This window comes from Mandrillus leucophaeus, unplaced genomic scaffold (genome assembly GCF_000951045.1).
Source record: "Mandrillus leucophaeus isolate KB7577 unplaced genomic scaffold, Mleu.le_1.0 Scaffold159, whole genome shotgun sequence".
Taxonomy (NCBI): domain Eukaryota; kingdom Metazoa; phylum Chordata; class Mammalia; order Primates; family Cercopithecidae; genus Mandrillus; species Mandrillus leucophaeus.
In genome coordinates, this window is record NW_012101576.1 from 1,990,488 (window position 1) to 2,008,525 (window position 18,038).

An 18,038-nucleotide genomic window follows, 5' to 3' on the forward strand; every position below is an offset into this window, starting at 1 on the left:
GAGTTATATTCCCAGGGGGATGATGGCTGTCTGTGCAGAGTCATACAGGTCACCAGGGAAGTAGGGGAAAGCTGGCAGTCACAGGCTTCACCCTGTTCCCATACAGCCCTCCGTCCTAAAGGCTGGTCTCACTCTCACCATGTCCCCCCTAATAGCACCGAGTCTATTTCTGGGAAGCAGGTAACCAGGGCTAAGAACCTGCCTGAGGCCACGAGCCTCCCCACTGAGAAAGCAAGCCGACTCACAGGTTTTTGGCATATCAAGGAACCTGTAGCAGTGATCAAGTTCCGACAGAGGGTCTGTGGATTTTCTTGGCTTTGCTGGTATATTCCTGCAGTAGTTCTTGGAGCAAAAGTTCACAGTGTGAGTCTCCACACACTGCTCTGTCCATCCAAGTGGGAGCTGCAAGCTAGTCCTGCCTCCTGTCTGCCTTCTTAATCCCAGTGGATCCTCACTGAGTTTCTTTTTTTTTTAATTTATTATTATTATTTTTTATTATTATTATACTTTAAGTTCTAGGGTACATGTGCATAACGTGCAGGTTTGTTACATATGTATACTTGTGCCATGTTGCTGTGCTGCACCCATCAACTCGTCATTTACATCAGGTATAACTCCCAATGCAATCCCTCCCCCCTCCCCCCTCCCCATGATAGGCCCCTGTGTGTGATGTTCCCCTTCCCGAGTCCAAGTGATCTCATTGTTCAGTTCCCACCTATGAGTGAGAACATGCGGTGTTTGGTTTTCTGTTCTTGCGATAGTTTGCTGAGAATGATGGTTTCCAGCTACATCCATGACCCTACAAAGGACACAAACTCATCCTTTTTCATGGCTGCATAGTATTCCATGGTATATATGTGCCACATTTTCTTAATCCAGTCTGTCACTGATGGACATTTGGGTTGATTCCAAGTCTTTGCTATTGTGAATAGTGCTGCAATAAACATACGTGTGCATGTGTCTTTATAGCAGCATGATTTATAATCCTTTGGGTATATACCCAGTAATGGGATGGCTGGGTCATATGGTACTTCTAGTTCTAGATCCTTGAGGAATCGCTATACTGTTTTCCATAATGGTTGAACTAGTTTACAATCCCACCAACAGTGTAAAAGTGTTCCTATTTCTCCACATCGTCTCCAGCACCTGTTGTTTCCTGACTTTTTAATGATCGCCATTCTAACTGGTGTGAGATAGTATCTCATTGTGGTTTTGATTTTCATTTCTCTGATGGTCAGTGATAATGAGCATTTTTTCATGTGTCTGTTGGCTGTATGCATGTCTTCTTTTGACAAATGTCTGTTCATATCCTTTGCCCACTTTTTGATGGGGTTGTTTGTTTTTTTCTTGTAAATTTGTTTGAGTTCTTTGTAGGTTCTGGATATTAGCCCTTTGTCAGATGAGTAGATTGCAAAAATTTTCTCCCATTCTGTAGGTTGCGTGTTCACTCTGATGGTACTTTCTTTTGCTGTGCAGAAGCTCTTTAGTTTAATGAGATCCCATTTGTCAATTTTTGCTTTTGTTGCCGTTGCTTTTGGTGTTTTAGACATGAAGTCTTTGCCCATGCCTATGTCCTGAATGGTACTACCTAGGTTTTCCTCTAGGGTTTTTATGGTATTAGGTCTAACATTTAAGTCTCTAATCCATCTTGAATTAATTTTCGTATAAGGAGTAAGGAAAGGATCCAGTTTCAGCTTTCTACTTATGGCTAGCCAATGGTGCTCACTGAGTTTCTTTAAGAGCATTATTCTGAATTCCTTTTTAGACATTTTATAGATTTCCTTTTCTTTTGGGTCTGTTACTGGAGAATTATTGTGTTCCTTTAGAGGTGTCATGCATTCTTTCTTTTTCATGTTTCCTGTGTTCCTACATTGATATCTGTGCATCTGGTAGAATTGTTACCTCTTCCAGTTTTATGGAGTGGCTTTTGTAGGGAAGGACTCTTCTGTAAGTATATCCTATAGCATCAGTTGGGTAGGGCACTTTGGCTTTCATCTGGGTGAGTGCAGGAGTGTAGTCTCCAAATAGGTTTTTTTGTTTGTTTGTTTGTTGTTTTTGTTTTTGTTTTGGCTGTAATCAACATCAATGGTATCTGTGAGTGCCTCAGTGGCCTAGACTACAGTTGTTAGTGGAGGCAGTTATGTGGCTTTTTTGGGAGTTGGAGCTGCCTGACAGGCTGGTTCTCAAACCCTGGAAGTGCACATCATGTACAGTGGCTCCACTGGTCATGGAGACAGCGTTGCTGGTGGTGATATGTCCCAGGTGTAGGCCAGTCCCTGGTTCCACAGTGTGCAGAAGCTCTGACAGCCAAGGGGTGAGGTGTGTTTTCTGATGCAAGAAGTCTCATGTTTTTAGTGTACTAAAATAAAATAAAAATGTTTGGAGTATTCTTTTTTATTTATCTCATCTACTGAACTCAGGCAAGTAAAGAAAAAAATCTCAAATTAATAGCTTAAAATGCTTTTAAATAACTAGAATTCCAGCTGCTAATGCAGTAAAAGAGAACTAACGCAACAACCGTGTAGTAGAGTATCAGTGTACACATAGATAAACAACACAATGAAAAAAATGCTTGTTTTTTATTGTTTCAGGGGCTCTTTATAACCAGAAAGAATTGTATAATAATTCAAACTTCAATTTAGTTGAGAAAATATTGAAGACCCTTTCTGCAAAGGCACTGGGCTCTAGACCTTGTATGGGTATATTCATTCCCTAGGGCTGCTGTAGCATGTTACTGCATAAATATATTCTTTTACAGTTCTGGAGGCTAGAAGTCTAAAATCAAGGTGTTGGCAGAGCCATGGGGAGAATCTATTGCATGCCTTTCTCTTAGCCTCTAGTAATGATGGCAATTTTTGGCATTCCTTAACTTGAAGATACCTCCCTCCAATCTGTATCTGCATCACTCCAGTCCTTGTATCTGCATCTGTTGCATACTATTTTCCCTCTGTATCCATCTCTTCTCTTCTTATAAGGACACCAGTAATACTGGATTAAAGATCTACCCTATTTCAGTATGACCTCATCTTAGCTAACTATACCTGCAATGATCCTTTTTCCAAATGAGGTCACATTCTGAGGTTCTAGGAAGGACATAGATTTTTGTGGGGACCTTATTTAACACAACACATGCTGAATACATGGGGCTTCTAAAGTGAATAAAAAGTGGCTATTGCCTTCAGAGAGGTATAGTTCCTGATGTAGTTGGGGAAATAGGTACAGGAAATTAATGCAAGGCAATGTGTTCAAGTGATAACGAATATAGAATACTTATGGACACATGGAGGAGTTGGTACTTGGTTGGAGTTGGTGACAAACCTGAAGACTCACTAGTATGCAAAACAGGAATGCTGAGCATTCTGGGCTGAAGGACCAGTCTGAGCCGGCACAGTCGTGCAATTGTGCCTCCACAATGTGGGATGCTTGCAACACTTTGAGTGTATGGCTAGAGGATAGCATGGCCTTTGGCTAGTAATTGCATGGACTGTGGTGGCCACAGAGGAAGGATGGAGAAAGGACGAAGTAAGAGGGAGATAAGAAAGGTGATGGGACCCCCAATGGCAGTTTATCTCTTATAAATGACTGTCACAGAAGTCTGCTCTTCAGTGGTAGTAGGAGTGGGAGTGGTCTAGGAGAGGCTGGATGACCATTTCTTAAAGGTGGTCTAGAGGACATTGCTGAACTCAGAGGAATTGGCCTAGGTGAATTCTATGCTCCCTCTTAGCTCTCCAATTCTGCAATTATTAGGCAGAAATATATTTTCAGTTATCATGTCTTGTATCTCTCACTATTATTATGCTTTTGATTCTTCCTCATTTTCTCCCTATTGAGCACCTTCCATATTCTAGGTGTTGGAGATACAATAGTGAACAAGAAGAAAAAGACACTGTCGGTTTAATCTCTTCTCTATAGCATTAGCACAAAGAGTACTTAGTGGGTTCTACATAAATGTTGCTTTGAACTGAATACAAGTAAGGAAAAATGACAAGGCCGTTTTGCCCTGGGCAGTAAGTTCTGCTTCAGAGTAGAACTGTTTGAAAGATGATTTCAGGGACCTCCTTATGAGGAGGTGGAGAGTAGGTGGCTGCTTATGTGGTGTTTGATTTCTGAGTCATCAAAAACACTCCTTTGCCTCCCAAAATATCTCCTCCGTGCAGGCTGTGGGTACTTTTAATTCCACTGTTGGAAGTTGGTTTCCCAAGGTTTTCTCCTCTGTTAGAATGTAAATGCCTATAAAGAGAGGATATCCATTTACCCTCATTAGTCTTTTGTGCTTTAGTATAAGGGATTTTCTCAGCCCTTTTTACATAGTGGGTTTTTGAGAAAAACACACATAGGGGAAAAAGAGACCCAGAGGAGGAATATTGGGCATGCCAAAAGTAAGGTTCGTTAAAAACGGTTTGGATGAGACTGACCCTGGAGATGTAGTTCCTTGGCCTACAAAAATCTATTCGTATTCTTGCATCTAGCCATTTGTTGGTGTATGTTGGACAAGAATGGTTGAACATTTTATGGCTACAAACTTGTCAGTTTTTTTTTAAAGGGCAATAAATCTCACCTCTTCCATCCTCACCTCAACAAAAATAATTTGTGTGGCAACCTGATATATGATCTGTATTGACAAGGCTATGCTACGTATGGTTTACATGTTCACATGACAGAGGGGTTCTGTATTTGTCAGGGAAGGCAAATACTAGCTGCTGTAACAAATGTTCCCCAAAGTTCCAGTGGCTTATTTCAGAGGTTTCTTTCTCATTTACATCACAATACAATTCAAATTGATTTTGGGGGAAGGAATGTTCCCCATAGTCCTTCCGGGACCCAAACTCTTTTCATGCTATGGGTCCACCTTCAATGTGTGGCCTCACAGTCATGCTAGACTCACCTGGAAGATGTGCTAGGGGAGAAGCAGCATGTAGAGAAAGCACACTTATTAACTGCCATGGCCTGGAAGTGACATATTTCACCTCACATTCCATTGGCAAGAACTAGTCCCCAGGAACTACCCAGATGGAAGAAGCTGCAAAATATAGTTTAACTGTGTATCCAGGAAGAGGAAAAGCCTCTTGGTGGATCTCTGGCATAGGTTCATCAAAAAGCATTTGTACATTTTCCTTTTGTCTGTGACATAACTTGACCCTTGGAGTGTTGTCATTAAAGGGACAGTGGACAAGAGAGAATAGCAGTAACATTGAAACTGTTAGTGTTTAAAATAATGAAAAGTAATTCAATCTACTTAGTGAAGGACATCATCCTTTCTTGGATTTTTGCTATTTAAGGGAGGACAAAGTCTTGACTCAAATGTCTGTTTTGTTTGCTTGTTTATTTGCTTTGTAATGGAGGTAGAAAAAAAGCTAACAGAAACTTCACTTGCATACATCTTGGAATCACGTTAGAACACCTTAGGTTTGGGGTTTTAAATGATATGACTTCTGCAATATGTTTCAGCTATCTTTGGTAATAAGAGTATGTTAGTGTATGGAGAAGACTTAGAGATCCTCAGTCCACCTCCCATTGTCTAGAGAAGAGAACCGAGAGGTAGCTGAATTATCCAAATTCACAGCAAGTTAGTGGTTTATATTGGTCTCAGACCCCATTTTCCAGGTTTGTACTCAAGTGTTTTCTTCACTACCACAATGCTGTTCCCTAGAAAACTACTATTTGGAGAATATACCTGGCTTGGTGTGATCAGTGGATGCCAGCCAGAAGGGAAGAGGCTTGACCAGGTGAAATCGGAAGGTTCCTTCTAGCTTTTAGATTCCTTGACTGATTGTATTTAAGTAGGTGGTGTCTGATTGTGTAATCCCTGGCCTGACAGAAGTGATATGGCCTTCTAAGAATTTATAATGTTTCTGAGGAAACAGAATCTCAGTTCTTTATTCTTCTCAGCTATTTCTTTATTTTTAGCTTTTCGAAAACTATATTTGTTTTTAAATTTATAAACTTATTTTTTAAAATTATAAATAATATTATAGAAATTAAGTAAATATAACAAAAATATATACAAAATATAAAATTACCTGTAATTTCATAACTTGCTAATGCAGCAATAACCTCTTAATATTTTGGTGTACTTCCCAACCATTTTCAGTACATATATATTTGCATATTTATGCACAATATAATTTGGGTGAAATGTTATGCCATATGAAATAAATGTTATGCAACCCTTAAACTTTTTTCATATTATGCAATATCTCATTTCTGTGAGATGAAATATTACACAACCCTTAAAATTTTTTAAAGTAAGTAATGATATGGGAAGATGCCCACATATATTTGTTTATTATGTACAATATAATTCTAATTCTATTTGTTTTGTCTGCTTGCTTACTTTTTAATGGAAGTAGAAAATGCTAACAGGAATTTTCATTTCATACATCTTGGAATAAAATTCTAATTTTACTTTTTTTAAGGGTTGCATAATATTGCATCTCATGGAAATATACTATGCTTAAAATAATGGCCCAAGTGGGGCGGAGGGGACGAGAGTAGTGTCTTTGGTTCTTTGGCCCTGACGCTGTGTTCCTCTTCTCCCAGGGCATCAGCAGCCTGTTCAGCTCTCTAAAAGTTGTCCGGCTGCTCCGTCTTGGGCGAGTGGCCCGTAAGCTGGACCACTACATTGAATATGGAGCTGCTGTGCTGGTCCTGCTGGTGTGTGTGTTTGGGCTGGCTGCACACTGGATGGCCTGCATCTGGTACAGCATTGGGGACTATGAGATCTTTGACGAGGACACCAAGACAATCCGCAACAACAGCTGGCTGTACCAACTAGCGATGGACATTGGCACCCCTTACCAGTTTAATGGGTCTGGCTCAGGGAAGTGGGAAGGTGGTCCCAGCAAGAATTCTGTCTACATCTCCTCGTTGTATTTCACAATGACCAGCCTCACCAGTGTGGGCTTTGGGAACATCGCCCCGTCCACAGACATTGAGAAGATCTTTGCAGTGGCCATCATGATGATTGGCTGTAAGTATGACAGTGCTGGGTGGGGTGGTAAGGTCATGCTGTTTGGCCATCTCTTCTGTTAGCTGGAAATAGGGCAATGACTATAGTGCCAGCAGGATCAGGGGACTAATAACTTGAAACAAGGGAGAGATTTTTTTAAAGACTAGGCTTATAGTTACTTTGATAATTAAAGCAGTATATGCTTACTGCAAAAAAATTTAGAAAATACAAAAGAGTGCAAATTAGAAAGTAAAGACTATCCATAATTCTACCTCTCAGAGATAACTACTAATACTGTTGGTGTCTTCCCTTATAGACTATTTTCTTTGCATATCTGAATACATATAGATTTTTATAAACTTAAAATGAGACCTTACTGCATACATACTTTGGTAAACTATTCATAGAACAGTGAGTTATGGAAGTCTTTTCATGTCAATTTTTTTCTTTTTAATAAAAATTGTATATATTTAAGGTATGCAATGAGATGTTTTGATATAGTGAAATGATTATGACAGTGAAGCAAATTAACATATCCATTCCTTTACATCATTACCTTTTTTTTGGTGAAAGCACTTGAAATCTGCTCTCCCAGCAAATTTCCTATAGGCATTACAGTATTATTAACTATATCCATCTTGCTACATGTCAATTTGAACATAGCTCTAGATCAGCATAGTCTAATACAGTATGAGAAAAAGAATGTATGAAAAATGAATGCAAAACATCTCATTAATTATGTTTTATATTGATTGTATATTGAAATGGTAATATTTCTGGGATGTATCGGTTAAGCAAAATATTCTCTTAGAATTAATTTGTTTCATTTTCCTTTTAAAAGTAGCTCCTAGGAAAAATTTAAATTTAATCATCTGGACAGTGCCGGTCTAGATCAACATTTTTGATGTCTTGCTTGATGGGAAATTTTCCAACTCAAAAAAAAATCCACAGACACAGAGGGAAGAAAGGCTCTTGTTCAGTTGAGAAGTAATAGGTTATTGGAGTAACTTTATTGGATTGAGTAACAACCTTAGTTCTTGAGAAAGATACTTAGATCTTATTGACTTACTGACCGTTGTATAGCTGTTCTATTGCTGAATGTAGAAGCAACTTGTGGCTGCAGACAACAATGAATTCCCCTCATTAAAGGGAGACTTATGTAGGAAGGGACCTAACTGGGATGGAGAAAGCAAACAAGTTTGAGTGGATTGGACTCATTGTGAAACTGCCAAGTGCACCCTGTGGGCACTTCAATGACAAATTGAGATGTGAGAAGACAGTCCTCTGGTGCAACTTCAGTTTAGACAGGTCTGAGCACACGTAAAAACTCTTGGGTTCTTGTTTCAGTAGGCAGAAACTGTTTCTCTTGATGTACTCCTTTAGGATGGAGTTGACAAATTGTTATACTGTCCAGGGAAACCTGAGGCTTCAACCCGCCTTGCTTTGTCCACCTGACCAGAGATTCAGCATGCCGCTTTATGAGTGGGTTTTATTACCTCAAATTGTCACATTTGCTGCTTGGTACCTCCTTTTTTGCAACAGCCTCATCATGTCTGATGGAGTCCTTTCATAAAAGCCCTCTCTGCAGGCAGAGTTTTCCTGAGAGTATTTAAGGAATGTGTCTAAGGGGGTAATTGATTTGTGCGAAGTATGTGCCTATGGAGCTTTGGGTTTGTTCCTTACTTTAAAATGGGTTTTAATAGAGATGATTGCCTGGCCATGGGAAGCAGTGTTAAGGATCTGTGGGTGGCTAATTGCTTCATCTTAATTAGAATTTGAGGTGCTTTCTCATGTCACAGAAAAGGATTTAAGATCTTTTCTCTTCTGGAACTGTTTCAGCCTTAACTGCATGTATTTCCTAGGCAGTGCTTACTTACAGCATTTTTGTAAGCCTTGGGGCTCACAAAATAAACAACCAGATGCACCGTGCTTAGGACATGATTTGATTTCCTTCTCTTAGAGGGAGGGAGAGATGAGCCACTTTGTCAATTGAAATACCTTGTTATATCCATTATGGAAAATTTGCTAAGAGTGGTCATTTAGGAAATGGGTCCCATTTTATGGACTCACAAAAGGCTTTCAAATATGAGATTTCCCTGCAACTTCTTACCTGGAAGAAAATAGTTCTGGTGGCATGGTGGCATATAGTAAGGATAAGCAGTTGGGTTTTGTTTGTTTGTTTGTTTGTTTGTTTTTCTCAAAATGATTTGTCTATGGAAAGCACAATTTCTTGGGTATAGTCTCCAGGGAAAACTTCAATTATTACCGCCTCTTTTCTCTTCCCACCTTCTGAGAGTCAGGTGATCTCTCTCTCTTTCTTTTTTTCTCTCTGTCGCTTTCTCTCTCTGTCTCTCTTCTCTTTCTCTTCTCTCTTATCTCTCTCCCTTCTTCTTCTTCTCTCTTCTCTCTCTCTCTCTTTTTTTTGAGACAGAGTCTCACTCTGTTGCCCAGGCTGCAGTGCAATGGTATGATAGGCTCACTGCAACCTCTGCCTCTTGGGTTCAAGTGATTCTCCTGCCTTAGCCTCCCAAGTAGCTGGGCTTATAGGCCCGTGTCATAACACCTGGCTAATTTTTGTGTTTTTAGTAGAGATGGGGTTTCACCATGTTGACCAGACTGGTCTCGAACTCTTGACCTCAGGTGATCCACCTTCCTCGGCCTCCCAAAGTGCTGGAATTACAGGTGTGAGCCACCACGCCCAGCCCACTTCTTTTTTTAAAAAGGTAAAATACATGGGTAGTCACCTCTGCATTATGCAGCCAAGGATGATGTTTAGTTAAGCAAGTCTACTTAACACCATTTCCTTGAACACTTATTATTTGCCAGACACTGTACAAAATACTCTACACACAATTTTTTCTGCTCATGACAACGGTATATGTTAGAGATTATTATCTCCATTTTATAAGGAAATGGAGGCTCACAGAAGTTAACTCACTTTCCCAAGAACCTGGGACTGGTAGACAGGAGAAGACAGGATTCAGATCCAGATCTCTCTCCTGTGGTAGCGTGGTCTAATGACACCGACCCCAACAGTCTCTCCACACTTAGGCACTGAAAATTCACTTCATAGATTTTAGCAAGCCAGCAGTTTCTGCAGTGGAAACTTTTTCTTTGCTTGTTTGTTGTTGTTGTCATTTTAAGAACAAGATTATGGTACAGACTCAGGGGACTGGGTGCTTAGGAAACCAGCCATTTTTCAGCAACCTGTCACAGTTTCAGCTGTTCCACTTTCCATGTGACACACATCTGCCAAATTGTGCTAACAAGAAAGTTACTGCACTTGGTGTAAGGCGTTGGTAATTATCCTTGTAAATTTATACTCCAAACAGTGTTTGTCCAGGACAACTGCTGATGTCTTACTAGATTTACAGGGTTCTCTTTTACCTTTTTTTTGCCTGTGTATACACATGTATACACTGACCTCCTTCCTGTACAGCTCATGGGATTAGACTGACATCAGATTTGGGATCTCTAGGAATGGGGAGCATTGACCACAGCCTGTACTTACATCAAACGCTCAGTGCTGTCTCCCTCCCTGACTACCAGGTCACTCTGGTAGTCAGGCCTAGCACTCCTTAAGGGGTAAAAAGAGACAAAAAGCCAGTGGGTTTTTGGAGTGCTGGGTATGTTAATGATTTTCTCCTCTTTGCACTGAATTTTATATGCCTTAGTAATAGTGTTTCTTGGCTATCTTGTTGCAGTGTATTAGCCATAATATAGATTATCCGAGCTTTCTATTACCTCCCCTGTCTGATCTGAACATCTCATTACAACTTGGCTAATTCCCCAGAGGATGACATGCAGCAGGAAAACTAAATATTTTCAAGCTAGCCTACCTTTTTTCAGTTCTGAGAAGAAATTGCTTTAAGAAGGGTGAAAACTGTTGACTAAAATGAGCTTTTGTGATTAGCTGTGGATTTAGGTGATCTACAGTGTCTCCAAGTGCCTGGTTTTATGTCTAATTTCCATTCTGGGGTCTTGGCCTGGATTGGGGCAAGCCAGCTTCTGCCCTGGTTTCCCTGCCTTCCCTGTGTAGATCTATGGTAGTCCCTGGCAGGGGCTGACTATAAGGTATGGTGAGTGGACTCATTTTCTCTAATATAGTCTCTCCTGTGCATTGGTAATACCAAGAGAAGCACAAGGCCATGCCAGCCCTCTGTGTGACATCTAGCAGAGAATGTCCCCCATTCAGCAGGCACATACTGAGTGTCTCCCCACGTGCCAACAGATGCCAGGCTAAGTGCTAAGGATTTGGTGACTTAACACCATAGTTGGTGCTCTTAAGGAGCTGACAGTATGGGTAGTGGAGGTGGATAGGAAGGACAGAGACAGACCCTGTCAGCCCAGCAGCCAGCAACAAAGACCTAGAAATGGAGTCTTCACTGTGGCTGATCCTTTCCCTGGCCTTTGAGGAATCCCGCAAAGGAAGAAGAATTGTCAGGGGAAGAGTCCTTTTATGTGGGAGGTCTCAGGTTAGGGACCTGACCCTGTTTGGGGGAGCTCTCCAGGGATAATTTGATGGCAAAGAGATAGTTTCCATTTTCTAAATATGGGCTTTGCACTTTTCTGATTCTCTTCTCATAATGTCATTGCTGTCATCCTGTCATTTTAAGTCAGCCACATCTATTTCCTTTCTGTCTGCTAATGGTAGGGGGTCTAGACAATGTACTCCTACTCCAGACACTCTCCACCCCCAAGCCTAATATTTGGTCTCCTACCTCAGCACTGCACAACACCTGTCTCTTTGAATTCATTTCTCTTCCCAGTTCTCCTCCCACTTCAGGTCCTTAAAACTCTAGCTGAGTGTCAGCTAAAGGGACTCTCGTGGGCATTTCATTGGTCCAGTTCTCCTCTCTGCTTCTAGTTCTACTGGGATACCATCCGGATCAATGCTTTAGGTAACCTCTCCCTCAGGCCTGGAAACTCCCAGACAGCAACTGGGCCCACCCTAGTGTTTCCTTCTATTGCCTTCTTGCCTGGGAGGAAGAGACACTACTTACGTGCACTGCTGAACACTTGACCCCATCACCTCACCCACTTGTAGCCCAGCAGTATCCTTTGTGGCCTCACTTCAGCTTGGATTGTCACTTGCATTCAAATATGGGCTTTTCCCCTGCCTCCTTCGTGACCTTATTTAAAGATTTCTTGTTTCCTTCCGTTTCACTTTTGCCATGTATCCCTTTTCACATTCTGTACCAACATACTGATTTTTCTAAAACCATGTGGGTCAGAACTGCCAGGAGGCTGTAATGATATTCTTAGGAGACTTCCGACACATGGTGGACTCTTAGTAAATGTTTACTGAATTCTTGAATCAGAGCAATTGAGAAGACCCTGATATTTTGGAAGGCGTCTTCAGTGCTTCAGTGCTATTGGCAACACTTTTTAAAAAGTAGGATATGGGTTCTGCTGTTGGACAGAGACCCAAAGTGGCATGAACAAAATTTTCTAAAAGTTTAGGGTTGGCCTGGCTACTCTGCAGTCTTCAGAGACCCAGGTTTCTCTGCTATATTCAACACATGACTTTCATATTGGGATCCCATATGGCTTTTTTTTTTTTTTCCCCCAGCCATATGTTCTTATTCCAGAAAGTAGAAATAAAAGGAAGGGGAAAGCTGGTCATACTCCTTACTTTTGAGAACAAGACTAGGAAGTTGTCTATCACTTTTGTTCGCATCACATTGACTGGAACTTGGTAACCTAGCCACACTGGGAAGGGAAGCTGGGAAATATAGAAATACAGTATTTATTCTGAGTGGTCATGTGCCTGAGTAGAAATACAATAATATAGACAAGGAAAATTGATATGGGGGGATGACCAGTAGTGTCAGCCTCAACTTTCCTTCTTCTCCTCATAGTCCTATTCTGTCAATTGATACTAGGAAACATTAGTCCTCCACAGCAGGAAGAGCTTGTTGGAGCTTTGTCCTTATATTTCTAGTTGAGAGACTTTGATTCAAATCTTAGATCTGCTCTGTGCTTTGGGCTGTATCCTCTATTTTTGTGAATTAGAGGTAAGAGGCTCTCCTGACAATCTCACTTGGCCGAAGTGAAAATTAAATGAGATAATAATATATAACAACGTTTTGGAAAAATTTGAAATTTAATGTTCAGATGTCATGATGTATTGTTGTTAATAACAGTGTTTGTTTCTTGCTCTTCCTAGTTAACTTTTTCTTTTTTGTAATTAGAAAAAAGAAGAAAGTAGTAATTACTACTCCCTTCTCGGGAGCATGAGAATGCTGTTTAATTTCATTTTTGGTTTATATTTATTTTGGGAGTGGGGCAGTGTTCAGAATGTTACAGGAGAAATAGCCTTTCATTTCCAATTTAGCGTTAGAGTTCTTTTCTAGCCAGCAATCAGCTTGATTTTTTCTCTATAACCTGTTGTTTTTTTTCCCAAAAAAGTTCTGCCTACTACTATGCATTTCAGTTGGGTGCCCCCATTTTGGACAACCTTAGACTATTTTCTGTCTTCCACATCACTTTCTCCCCTCCTCCAGAAAACTCTGGTTACTCCCACCCTGTTCATAACCCTTTGTCATTTCATGCCCTTAGACTGATGGACCCTATTTTGGGTTTATTCACTTGGATTCACTTTACACTGCTCTGTGAACATTCTTGTGACATCATGGCTATCTTTTTTGCCTGCTATTTGGTCCAGCTCTGGTGAGGCTCTAAGCTTCCTGAGGGTGGGACTTGTGGGTCGTCTTGTTCTTTCTCTTCTCTTTTGTTCCTAGGCTGCTGTAATGTGGGAAAGAGCCTACATTTTGAAACCGGTCAGTTCTGGCTTTCAGGCCCACCTCTGCCCATGATTAATGCTTTGACCTTCGGCAGGTTCCTTAACTGAAAATGGAGGTACCAATTGGGGATGCAAAAACAAAATGATGTGAAGTACCAAAATACCTAGCCTAGTGCTTCCATGCAGAGTGTTTAAACAATGATAACTCTCTCCTTGCCCCTCTGTTTCTTCTCTTGCAGCACAATTATAGGACCCAACAAAGAATGGTGTTTCTCAACTATTTGTTAGTCCTTTGGGTATGCTCTACTTTAAGAGAATTGAACTTGCATAAAATATCAGGTACATTACAGTGTTTAAAGTACAGGTCATTAAATATAAGTATATCTGGATGTGAGGTTCCTTAGATACAAAGCTTCTTAAAAAAAAAACTGGCCTGAGTGCGGAGCAAGTTATGGGAAGCCCTTAAGTAGGAAGTCATTTTGTGTGGTTGGGAAGTCCTCCCAGGCTTCACTGTTCAGGCTTGACTGGCAGGATCTTCACTGGACAGGACATGGTAACAGGAGCAGCAGGAGTCATCCCCTTGGAGAAGGGGAGAAAAGACTACAAATAGTCATACACTGAGTGCCCAAGACATGCCAGGTCATGCTGGGAAGTTTTCACTACCCAGTAACTCTTATAAATAGGCTTTCTTATCCCTGTTTTGCAGATCAGAAAACTGAGTTCAGAGACATGAAATAACTTACTTAAGGTCAGAGTTTGAGAGGTGGCTGGACTGGGTTTTGACTTCAGTTTCATCTGACAAAGTCATTCCCTTTGTCTTGTTGCTTTCCTTGATTATTTTGGGATTTGGCAGGAGAAAATGTTCTTTGTGATGTGTGTGTGGTCGGGGGATGCAGGGTAAAGAATCAGGGAGAGAAAGAGGGCAGTGGAGAGATTGCAGGAGAGGGGTGGAAGATATCTCTATTATTTTGAACTATAATTATGGTGACAAAATATCTTGTGTGTATTGTGGGAGGGCATCATCCTTGTTCACAGTTGGATTACTGCACTGGGCAGAGGAATTTACAACAAGTTTTAGATGTTCAGAAGCTTTGATGATGGAATGCCAACCGATAAGGGTCAGTGTTCTGATCTTATAGGTACCCACGTTATTTGAAAAATTCCTTTCCTTTTTAAAAATATAATTTTAATTCAAATGTCAATTATAATATGGAGATGTTGCTAAAATCCAATCCTTTGTTTCTAGTAATATTTTGCCTCTATGTCTGTTGTCTCCTTTGAAACTCACAATACTCCATAGGGCAAGTAATGTTCTCCCCATGTTATGGATAAAGAATCTGTGGAGTAATTTGTCAGAGGTCACCCAGCTAGTGAGAAACAGAGCCGGGCTCAGACTCCCAACCAGTGCTATGCTTGCTCTTGCAGATCTCCATGACAGCAGTTGGTACTGGTAGCCACAGGCCACAGTTATGTCAGTAGATTGCAGAGGCTGATTCCTTTGTAGGGTGTCCTTGAAGCTTGAGCAGAAGGGGTGAAGGTGGGCAAAGAGTGGTGAAAGTCTCTATTCTACTTTAAGCAGAGGAACTTGATTAATCACATTTCACACTTCTTCGGCTGCTTTTTGGCAAGCATTTATTGTGGCTCTCAACTGCTAGACTGACAACTACAGGCAGCTATAGAGAAATCACACAGAGGAGAAAAGAATTTTCCTTTCCTTCTTTAAAATTGGTGGGAGGAGGAAAGCCCACCAGGAAATAGTTTCTAAAAATACATCAGTAAGTATGGTCCTTGAGAAAACAAATGTTATATTTACCTGCAGTTCTCCAGAACCTCAATTAATCAACAGTGTAGCTGAGTACCTCTGGGTTCAACTGAGTGCGTCATGTGCCAAGCACTGTGTGCCATACTGAGGATGAAGCACTTAATGCAGCCGACAAGCTCTGCCCTCCCGTTGCTTGGAGTCTGGTAGGGGAGCCAGATGAGTCAATGAGATGAGTCTCCACTAAGGAAAGGACAGCTTGTTATGGGCACATGTGCAGGGCATCTCCCCAGTGAGGAGGTCAAGGAGGGGTCAGGCAGTATATACCCCATTTATTTGGGAAGAGCCATGGGCCAGGCACCTAAGGCTTTTCTAAGATTTACCATGTTGCATCTGTGTGCTGATGTTTTCACAACCAGACTTCAAGCTGCTTAGGTCAGGGGCTGTGTGAGCCAATCCATGGTCCACAGTGGGCTCAATAAATATAGAATGAATGGAGGAAGAGAGAGAAAATATGATATTTTCTCCACAGTTAACTTACAGTCTACACAAATGCAAGTAGGAAAATCATGTGCAGCTGGAAAGCACTAAGTGTTCATGGAATAAGCTTTCAGATTTCTAGGAAGATGGTGATCTTTTGTGTAATATGGACGTGAATGTGGCATAAAAGAGGAGAGATTTTACTTGACGGGTGAATAATGGTTAGGATTTGCATCACTTACAATGATAGGTAAGTAATAGCAGTATTAATAATGATGAATGATTGAACGTATACTGTGTGCAGAGCACATTACACACATTCTTTATTCATCTGTCCCAACACTTATGTCACAGGTGTTATTATCCTAGTTTTATAGGTGAGGAAACTAAGGCTTAGGGAGGTCAATTCTCTTTCCCTTGGTCAACCTTCTTGTGAATGGTGCAGGCACAATGCAAACCCAGATCTGTGTCTCCCAATCTCATTGTCTTTCCACCCATCTGTGCTGCCACCCCAGTCACTGACAGCAATGAGCAGGACACTGATGCAGGAACCTGGGAGCTGAATGCTGCAGAAGAAGCAGCCGCAACCCCTTGCTGCCAAATAGTGGGCAGAAAGAAAGATGCGCTGATCAGAAAGGGACTGAGCACCTGTTTTGTGTCTTCTGGCTTGTCAGTCCCTCAGACTCCTTTTCACAGTAGGCTAGTGCTTGATGACCACCTCTGACTGTTTACCATGTGTCAAAAGATGGGGATTGCAACATTTTGCAGTAAGGCCAATTGGATGATTTTTTTTTTTTTTTTTTTTTTGGGTGCTTGATGACCACCTCTGACTGTTTACTATGCGTCAGAAGACAGGGATTGCAACGTTTTGCAGTAAGGCCAATTGGATGAAATTTTTTTTGGTGCTTGATGACCACTTCTGACTGTTTTCCATGTGTCAAAAGCCCGGGATTGCAATATTTTGCAGTAAGTCCAATTTGATGAAATTTTTTTAACATCCAGATCTCAATCCCGTAGTCTTCAGTTTAGAAAAGTCACTGAGATGCAGACTTGATTTTTTACTTGGAGGACTCCACCAGGGATTTCTGGGTTATATAACTCAGTTTGTTTAGACAGAAGATGCTACAGCCCATGATAGTGGTCAGCTTGTTGGCATCAAAGACTGCCCCTTTCTCTGGACAGGCCCCCTTTGAATTGATGCTACTCAGAAAGGAGGCTAACTAGACAACAAGGATGATTTGTGAAAGTCATCTCCACTGCCAATGAAACCAGTCAAGCTGCATGTGCAGCTGCCATTAGGTCAGGAGAAAAACTTCCATTTTTGAAATTATATAGCATAGAAAGTCCCTGGGATCAAAAGAGACAAGCGTGGGTATGGATCTTGGCTGCACTACTTAATAGTCAGCAAGGTACTTAAGTCCCGGGACTGCTTCTTCTGAAAATGGAAACGATGCAAATTAAATGGCATAAATGACGGTAAAGATTCTTCCCTTTCAGAACCTTTGTTTCTGCCTAGTGTTCAGTCTGGCCACAGATGGCCTGCTAGTTGATGTTAATGCCTTTCTTTAACTACCCTTTGTGTGTGTTGTTTGTTCATTAATGTGGTTGAATGGTTCAACAGTTCCACCAGGGGCTTTGGTAGGTGTTGGATGAGTGTGTAAAGGAGGGAGAAGGTGTTATATGCAAATCTGGTAACAGAGAATAGGGACAGCCCAGGCTTTGTATAAGAAGAGCTTGATAAGGGTTTGTTTGTAGAACTAAATATCAAGAAGAAAATCTTCCGATGAGGATACTGCAGAATGAGAAGCTGTTAGAGCCAACTCCATAAATTCTCACCTGACAGTGATTTTGCAGACTCACAAAATGTTTCCATTTTCACTTTTCCCCATTGTGAAGCTCTTTGCATGCATGGGAGAGAATAATTTCAGCTCTCATCAGCTAGAGGTCTGGCTCTGAATCACAGCTACGTGGTGATAAAAACCCACCATCACTGCAAGAAAGCTTGGCAAGGAGAGAGGTCTTGGTAGGAAGAACAAAAAGAGCAGAGGCTTTAAAACAAAATCTAATATGTGAAAAATCACCAGTGAGTTCTGCAGAGCTGCAGG

At 41.1% G+C, this 18,038-nt stretch overlaps 1 protein-coding gene across 2 annotated transcripts in view; it reads left to right on the forward strand.

Moving 5' to 3' along the window:
* The window catches only part of KCNH1 (potassium channel, voltage gated eag related subfamily H, member 1), a 468,531-nt gene that overhangs the window by 210,670 nt on the left and 239,823 nt on the right, over positions 1–18,038 (forward strand). For both annotated transcript variants that reach the window (XM_011975802.1, XM_011975801.1), the window contains exon 7: positions 6,541–6,970. In XM_011975802.1, coding sequence (XP_011831192.1) covers positions 6,541–6,970 — 430 coding nt within the window. The remainder of the gene's footprint in view (positions 1–6,540; positions 6,971–18,038) is intronic.